Source organism: Ambystoma mexicanum, chromosome 9 (genome assembly GCF_040938575.1).
Source record: "Ambystoma mexicanum isolate Mex_15411 chromosome 9, UKY_AmexF1_1, whole genome shotgun sequence".
NCBI lineage: Eukaryota > Metazoa > Chordata > Amphibia > Caudata > Ambystomatidae > Ambystoma > Ambystoma mexicanum.
The window spans coordinates 60,982,346-60,991,693 of record NC_090931.1 but is presented as its reverse complement, the minus strand read 5'-3'; the positions used below and the strand labels follow the sequence as shown (position 1 = coordinate 60,991,693).

The following is a 9,348-nucleotide window of genomic DNA, read 5'->3' as shown; positions in this document are numbered from 1 at the left end:
CATGCACATCGCCGCTGGTCTCCACTGGCTTAAACAAAACACACAACACTTCCTCATCTTGAAGCCAACCAACCTTAGTCACACTTTGCTTATGTCGGCTGGGTGCACTGCTTCAGACTCGAGCAATTCAGACAGATTTGCTGCACTCTTTGGAGTTATTTATCAAGCCAACAGGTCCATAAAAAAAGAGACCGTCTTCAGAACAGTATGGGGCCTCCTTGTTTCTTCTCCCCATGCCCACCACGTCCACACTACTTCCCTTCAATCTGCTGTCACTCCACTCAATGTCCACCCTTTACTCTCCTTCTCCTCCCTCTGATACAGCCCAACAACTACAAAAGAACAACGCAGTTTTACCCTACGGTAACAACTCCAGGTTCTCTCTCAACAGCAGCCCCACTAAGAAACCAACTCCCAAAAACCCCATCTGAAAACACAGCAGAGGGCTCTGCAACAAAAAGTATGCATACAGCTGGAATAAGGCTCAACACATTGAGAAATTCACTCAGAATCCTCTGAAGGCAGAGGTCCTGGACTTTATACTCTATACATGAACAGGGATCATTTTGGTGGTGGATCAAGGACCGGCGAAGGACTATTAGACAAGTTCATATCGGAAATGATCGCGGAGACTAAAAGTTTTACTTCTCAAAGTGCAAGTTCCTGTGCATCTCAGGGTGCTTCAAATCTTGGCGGCCCGGAGGAAGACTCAATGAATCCACTTTCCCAGAGACAGACATCCTGCGCCTGCCCGGTGATGGACTTGGTCTACGCAGCACAGGCAATGGACGTCCGGGTCACAACACGGCGGATGTGGACAGTAGCAAACACTAATGATCTGGTGGCTGCTTTGGAGACGGAGCCGTGGCAACGACAACCGTAGAGACGGGCTTCGAGGAGGCTGCTGCTGTAACCTGCTGGAGATGGGCAGCGGGGACAGTCTGTATACGAACCTGTTTAAAATAAAATAGGGCACTTTTAATTCAAAGTGTTCAACTCAAAAATGTAGAGCAATTTCAAATGCGGCACCAGCACTGCAATCTGGGTCAGAGCATTCATTCTCCATTTGTGAAATCTTCGGCTATAGGTTTCTCAGTCAAACGCAGCTGTGTACAAAGACAGACACCTTCACCTATAGCAACAACAATGCACGTCAAATAACACTGTTGGCACAAGATCAATCCACTAGCACCCAAGCCCCAACATTACCAACACGACTACAACCAGAACTGCCACAAGACTCGAAGCACATTTACAAGCTGGCTGTCGACAAACCGGCCCCTCTCAACCATCTGAAGCAAGGCACTTGCTTGCAAGTCACACCCTGCACCAACGCAGGCTTGTCATGCCTTCTGTGTCAAAGGTTGTAAGGACAGTTTTTCTAAAGTCCACCCAAAGGACTATAAACTATTCTACTTGGCAATACAGAGCTCCAACTACTAGTATACATCTGTACCACTCAAAGTAATGCTAATGTAGCAGAGCATCCAGGCTTATCATAGGAGGGAGAGAGGGATGTAGGGAGGTACAAGGAACTTGTAGTATACATTAGCCCAAAGAAACACATACACCAAAGAAACACACACACAACAGTGACACTGAACATACAGAACAAAAATATTTGCAAAATAAAACATTTCTACATTGAGTGAAAAATCATGAAGCAACTTTATTATAGGCAGACGCTGAAGACATTTTTAATTGCTTATGGACAAGTAAAGTGAAATCATTTTGGTCTCTGAATCTGCCAACTGTGGTACAAATAGAAAAAGCTGGTCTCATAGCACAGCGAGTAGAGCGCTCGCTTTGACATCTGAGCAGAGCCTGCTGACGCAGGTTCGAATCCCGGAAGGACCAAACTCAGCCTTTCATCCTTCCGAGGTTCCTCTCACGTATTACTCATCTTTGGATATCTTCCTCTCCAGCATCAGCTGCTTTGGGAAAAGAAATTCGGTAGAGGCCGATAAACTTCTCGAGGTCAACAAATCACTAGTACATATAGCATGGCAGCGCCCGTTAGCTTCAGTTCTGTTTTTACGCCTTGTTGTTTTTACAGAATTACCAGCATTTGTGTGTCCAAGGCAGTGTTGTAAGACCTTGAAAGAGTGTAAAATGTAATGCATGGAAATTCTACTGTGGGGTAGGTTGGGTGGAGCAATGAGAAATGTGTGGGAGGAACATCCAGTTGAAAGAACGTTACCAGGGGTAAGTAACTTGTTCTTCAAAAGATTTGGGTCCTCCCACATATTCCTCAGCTTCAGATACACTACCAAAGCATTGTTGGTTTTGGAGGAGGCAGTAAGAATTTTAGATGTGCTCTTAAGAATGGTAATGGACTGAATTTAAGACGGCCTTTCCAAAACCGCCTTCCTGACCTGAAGGTGAATCCAGACAGTAATATTTTGTGAAAGTGTGAAAGGAAGACCATGTGGCTGCTGCACAAATATCGGCACCCCTCTTTGTAAAGCAGAAGACGTTGCCATGACCCTCGTGGAATGGGCCCGAAGGCATTCTGGGGGATCTTTCTAAGCCAATCTGTAGCATTACGTAATGCCCAATATGATCCATCTAGACCAAATTTGTTTTTCGACTGCTAGTCCCAACTTGTGACCTGTGTACGTAACAAAAGGTTAGTCATCTTGACGTAACTTAGCCATCCTAGAGATGTAAAAGCTAAGTGCTCATATTGGATCAAGTCTATGCAGCCTTTCCTCATCCTTGCCATGATGTGGATGTGGATAAAACAATTTTCTGTGATATATAAAAGTGCGATACAATTTTGGTTTGACTTTAAGAACTACCCTGTTGTTAAAGAAGGTAGTATATGGAGGCTAACGAGATAAAGCTCGTAGTTCGTTCACACTGCGGGATGATGTTAATGCAACTAACAGGATGGGTTTAAAAGTCAACAATCTTAATGGACAAGAATGGATTGGCTCAAGAAAAGCGCACATAAGGAATTTTAGTACAAGATTGCGGTCCCAAATTGGAAATTGAAATGGAGAAGGAGAGAACATGTTAGTGAGCCCCTTTCAAAATTGTATGACTAACGGCATCTTGAAGTACGATACCTCTTCTGACGTGCTCTTGAAGATTGGAAGCAGAACCAAGTATCCTTTAAGGGCCCAATCTGGAGCCCCAGATTTGCCAAATGTAACAAAAAAAGACAACACCATAGGTGTACTGCACAGAAATGAGTCCACATTCTTTTCGCTGCACCTGCTGCAGATTTTGTTCCAACAGCAGCAGTACAAGGATTTTGTTTCTGGCTGCCTGTCCGCAAGCAGAATCTCTATTACGTCATCCGGGTGGTTCCAATCCTTATAGCTCAACCTCTCAGAAACCATACATGAAGGTTGAGTGTCTTGACTTCTGGATGGAGAACCCAACCCTCCTCTCGCGACAGAAGGTTCTGTCTTTGTGGAAGATGCATTGGAGGGCAGATGGAAATGGCCAGAAGGTCTGGTTACCCTGTCCGTCTGGCCCAGCCCATAGCAATTAGCATCATGGATTTACAGAACGTTTTCAACCTCCTGATCACATGAGGAATTACAGGGACAGGAGGAAACGTGCACAGGAGTGGAAACTCCAAGTCCACTATGAACGCGTCGCCTGGAGCTCCTCTGAGCAGGACAGTTTGCACTTCCGATTCATACTGTTCGCGAACAGATCCACATGAGGGGTTCCCCAAATGGTGATCTCTTGAAGGACTTCCTGAGCTAGTTCCCACTCAAGGGAGACTGTTCAGAGCTTCCGCTGCCATTCTCTCCTCTCTGGCAAGGTAAACTGCCACTAGAGAGAGATAACTTCTTGAATTGCCCAGAGCTGCATTGCCTCTCTGCACAGTGGTAGTAACCATACACCACCTCTTCTGTTAAGTACATGGCCACTGTGCTGTCCATCATTATCAGGACATTCTTTCCCCGTACAGAGGGCAGAAAAGGACTTGAGCACTAGTTGGATCACCCTCAGCTCCAAAAAGCTGATGTGTATTTTCGACTCCAATGGAGACCAACGACCTCGGACTGTCAGATTGTTGGTTTGGGCCCATGAGTGAGGCATCCGTATTAACTTATCTCCGGCCATTGTTGCCAAAAAGGTTCTCTGTTCAGAATGTTGTCCTCGCAAGCCCACCACAGGAGATCATTGAAATCTGAAGTAGGTCTGACATCTTGCCCGATAATTGAGACCACTGTGTCCTGCGGGACCACTGAAGGGATCTCACTCTCAGGCAAGCTTCTGGCACCAGGAAAATGCAGGATGGCATGATGCCGAGCAACCTCAAAAAGTCGACGGCTGGAAGACACTGGGCACTCTGATGACCATCTGCCAAATGTGTTGAGCCCTCACCTCAGGTGTCGAGGCTTTTCCCCAAGGATGCATCCAGTACTGCTCCAATGAACTGGAATCTTTGAGATGGTATCATGTGGAACTCCTTGTAATTGAGGGAGAAGCCCAGTCTGTGGCGAGAGTAGCAGGTTTTGCAGAGATGTTCCAGGACTTGTTCGGGAGAACAAGCCATGATCAGACAATCGTCAAGGTAGGGGTAGACCAGAATCGCCCCTCTCCTGTGACTCACTTCCACCACCTACATCAACTTGGTGAAACCCCTCAGGTCGGAGCTCGGCCCAAATGGCAGAACTCGAAACTGATAATGAGAACCGACAATACAAACCTCAGGTACCTTGTGCTTGTGATGGCTGGGCACATGAAAGTAAGCATCCTGAAGGTCCAATGACACCAGCCAATCCTGGAGCTGGTAGGCCTGAAGGATCTGCAAAAGTAAACATCTTGAATTCATCCGTCCTGAGGAACTTTTTCAAGCATCTCAAGTCCAAGATAGGTCACAATCCTCTGTCCTTCTTGGGAATTAGTAAATAAGGAGATTACCACCCGTTGTTATTCTCCGTTAAAGGTACTGGTTCTGTAGCACCTTTCTCGAGCAGGATTAAAATTTCCTGCACAAGGAACAGCTACCGGAACTTTGAACAAGTGGCTCCCCGGTGGATGGTCCTGAAGCCTTCTTTAGAAGGGAAGGCAGTAACCCTGGGATACTGTTTCCAACGCCCACGCATCTGAAGTACTACCCTGCCATTTTTGCAGATGCTGCGAGAGTCTACCTCCCACCAGGGTCTTGTGGGTTAAGGCCTCAGAGAGGTTTTGAGGCAGCTGAAGCAGCGGCTGATGGTAAGGTAGCCGTTGCTTGGGGAAACTTGGCAACCCTCCCTCGTCCACCATGAGGGAAACCTCTTGGGCCCCTTTGACTAGCCAGTCGTCTCGCTCTTCTGAGGAGTAGAAGCAAAAGGACCTACCCCTCCATGATGATCCATTGGGGTGAGATGGTTGTGGCCGTCTAATAGCGGCACCAGGGGATTTGGCTACCGCCTTTGAGGTCTGCAGCTTCTTTAGGCTTTCGACAGCCTTGCTGCTAAACAGCTGAGTGCCATGGGTTGCCATGGAGCTGCGAAAACCTTGCTTCCGATTGGGCCTTCAGCCCATTTCCTGGCCTATCAGGTGCCGGCAGGCTGTAAAGCCGGCCCCCGACACAAAGGTCCAGCACAAAGGCCCCCTTGTCTGCCCCTGTCCGGATTCCTCCCTTTATTCCCCCCCCCACCACCAGCACTTCACTCTGAATTAATATCTTGGGGCTTTGGTATCCTCTCTCACCTGTTAGGATTAATGGCACACTCACAGTCCTTCCTGTTCTTACATCACTGAGACTTTGACTACTGCAGCCACGGTTGATATTCATGTGTCTAACTGTGCCTACCTTGAAAATCGAATTTATGCGTTTTTACATCTCTGCCAATGCGGATTCGTCTGTCTTTAGCTGTGCCTAACTTGATAATCAAATGTAGGCGTTTTTACATCTCTGCCAATGCGGATTCGTCTGTCTTTAGCTCTGCCAAGCTTAAAAATCAACTTGGGCGTTTATCACATCTGCTGCCATTTTTCTGTTCCCCCGGGCTGTGTAGAGTTTGCCTCTCCCTTCGCCCCTTCACATCCCCTCGCCTCTCCTTCTACATGTCTATTGCACTTATTTTTGTCTCGTACGTTTTACCCCACTCACTCCCGACCCCTCGCTCCCTTCTTCATGTTTAGCTCTTGCATTTTGTAATGGCCGTCAGGCACGTGCAATAATCCTGTCATATGTTGTATCAGTTGCGTATTCCTCCTGAATTATGTTGAACCTCTAAACGCATTGCACTTGCACATTCTGAATCTCCCAATGCTGCGTTGGAGTGCTTTGAAACTCATGTTTAAGTTTATAGGTGCTATATACATGAGAAATACATAAAAGGGCATATTAAGGAGCGTAGACTGCATGTCCAGTGCAAAGCCAGACTTCCCCAACCATGCAAACCTGTGCATCACAGAGCTCGCCGCCATGGCTCTGCTGATGCGGCCAGCAGAGTCCAGTCCTGACTGCAGAGACTCACACAGCCTCTTTTCCACTTCTTAAAATAATCAGGAATTTGTGTCTTTCTGCCCCCCTCGGGAATATGCTCAGCCACCATGGCTACACAGTCCCACAGGGTGAACATACATTTAGCTAAAGCGCAAGTGGCACTTGCAGAAAAAGCCAAGCTCCCTGCAGAAAACACTTTCTTCGCCCAAGCTTCAAAACGTTAATGATCCCTGTTCGGCGGTTTGGTTGGATAAGCCGCATTTTTAGAAGTAGGTGTCGCTGCCTGAACTACCAGGCTCTCTGGTCTAGGATGTTTTGGCAAATAGTGAGGCTCGCTAAGGCCTGTACTTTTTGGCGAGGTTCTTATTCACTGCTGGACTTATTTCAGTTGCCTCCTAATTTACCTTTACCCTTTTTTGTAGGGCAATGTGGAAAGGAAGTACAGGATCCTTCTTATGTCAATCAGGTCATCTTGCTGAACGGAGGAGCAGGCCTGCCCCAACCTAAAAAGTCGATTACTCTGGTCATAAACTGCCTGTAAGAGGCATCTGCGTAATCTGCCAAACTCAAGTTCTGGTGACGCATCCATGCCACTTGCCGATTGAAGGTTTTCATACAGGTTCTAAGTTAACCTGGACTCTTGAGGGATAAGGGCCTCTGGGACGTAAGGTGTGCCAAACTCCAAACCAAACGGTGGAGTATCTTGGTCTGAAGGTTCGTGTTCTTTATAAATGGAAGACAAAGATTTGAAAAAATCCTTCCTAGGTAAAGGTTTATTTTTTTTTTCCCAACCTCCTTAGGGACTATTGTAGGTTTAGTGGGTAAGGGCATTGATGGCTTCGACCCAGATGGCAATGGTTTCGACACAGATGACGTCGACGGAGCCCTCGAGGGGCTCGAACCCCGACTCAGAGTCTTTGAGTGGAGACCTTGAAGGTTCTTGTGGGGTTTCTGGCCTACGTCCCGGGCTCTAAGGTGTGCAGGATTTAGCCTTAGCCCTTTCCTTGTTGGCTTTTAACAGCGCGACAGGAGCATGGTTTTTCAGTTTTGTTTTTCGAGGGGGTTGGGGTCTCCTTCTCGGAAATGTTCAACATTTCCTGTCTGAATGCCTCCCACTCAGTAGGAGTCGATGGCTTGGACAGGTTTTACTTCTTTCAGGAGAGAAATCGGAAGGGGTGGAATGTGATCTATAACAGCTGTTCTTCCTCTTCTTGGATGAAGAGTGGTGCAACCCACTCGTGGATCGAGAGCTCTTTTTGGATCTTTTCCTTCGATGAGAGTCTCCTCTCGACTCGGACAAGTGCTTTTTCGATGCAGTCATCGAGCAGGATTTTGTAGGGGGGCCTACACGCCGCTAATTTCTGTTTTTGCTCTTTTAAAACCTTACCAGTCATGGACTGACAGGAGCAACAGTCTGTCATGCTATGTTCCACACCAAGGCACCACAGACACACTTGATGAGGATCAGTGAGCGACATCTTGGTGCCACAATCGTGGCATTGTTTGAACCCGGTCTTCGGGGTTGATGGTGTCGATGACGAGGCCATTGTTTTTCAGGTATGTTGCAGTTTTCACTGAAAACGAAATGTGCCATAATTCTCAAAGCGTTCGATATCATGGAAAACCGGAACTGAAGCTAATGGGTGCTGTGCGTGGACACAGTCCATTTGAAGTATTTTTTTACCCGTTTGTCGGAGTGTGTTCCTTGACTGCTTCACTGTGTGTGCTCATTGTGAACCTTTCACCACCTCTTGACACTTCGCCTAGACCACTCGCCTTGCCACCTTGAACTCATTTGGCTACAGCTCCCACAGTTGTCCCTGTCACAATACTAGGTTGGCCTTCTATACAACTGTCCACTAGGCTAGAGTATAGAAAATCAGTCCCACCAGTAAGTACTATCATAATAAACAAACACAATATAAAACCAATACTTCTTGTAAGTAAACCACAGTGTAAAAGACTTATGGAATGGCAGTATGCAATTCTAGTTAAGTAAAACCACTGTAAAAGTACACTTTGGGGGTTATTCCGTTTCAGGAATAACATGGAAATGCAAGACCAACACAAGCAAGTAAACCTTTAACAGAGCTTACAATTACTTTTTAGAAAGGAAGGATAGCTCGGGGGCAGCGCGTTTGTCTTGGAAGCAAGACAACACAGCGCAGGTTCTAATCCCAATCCTGTGCTTAGAAACTGCTCGTTGATATTAAGCACGTTATAAAAGAACAATTATAATTATTCTGTTTCACTAATCTTATGTAGCAAGTGGGTACAATACTTATTAGTTACATTTTAGAATAGTGACACAATTCAAAGGTAAGAACTTTGTTGCAGATCCCTATGATAGAAAGACCACCAGCACAAGATAAGTTGCTTAGCAATCATTTACAGGCCTAGGCTTTAAGAGTCGTTCCCCATCTAGTTCCAAGTCTCTTTCAGGGTCAGAAGGGGATGGAGGGTGGGGGGGGTCAAAAAGGCAGGTACAAGCTGTAGACAAGACAAGAGTTCCTGTGAAAATCTTCTGGAGAGTTATGTGACAGTTCTTGTGGGTAAAAGGGTTCAGGGACTTTGTAGAAGACTCATGGGAGAACTCCCAAACACATGAATTACCCCCCAGCCGCACAGAAGTGACAGAATTAGATATGTATTACCTCAAGTCCCACAGTACCTTAGGAGCGATGAAGAAGATGAAGAAGATGAAGCTGGATGCCTTCACACGGTAGCAACTTCAGACCTGGTCTCCTGTGACTTGGTCGCGCTGGCAAAAAGAAGAGACGCTGGATTGGATTTCACAGCAGCATTGGAGAGGGGGGGGGCTCCCAGCAAAGGATTATTTGTGCTCCACTGCAGCTCTGTGGATATAGAACCTTTTCAGAGACACCAGTGAAGAACAGTTCTCATCCAATCAATCGATTTTCCTCTCTTGCTTGGTCCTG

General features: G+C 46.6%; 1 protein-coding gene across 2 annotated transcripts in view; it reads right to left on the bottom strand.

Moving 5' to 3' along the window:
- Window positions 1–492: 492 nt before the first annotated feature.
- The window catches only part of NFRKB (nuclear factor related to kappaB binding protein), a 423,246-nt gene continuing 414,390 nt past the window's right edge, over window positions 493–9,348 (bottom strand). The window contains exon 27 of one of the 2 annotated variants that reach the window (XM_069614148.1): window positions 493–953. In XM_069614148.1, the coding sequence (XP_069470249.1) occupies window positions 831–953 (123 nt within the window). In that variant the 3' untranslated portion in view covers window positions 493–830. The remainder of the gene's footprint in view (window positions 954–9,348) is intronic. The other variant, XM_069614149.1, reaches the window with a different exon arrangement.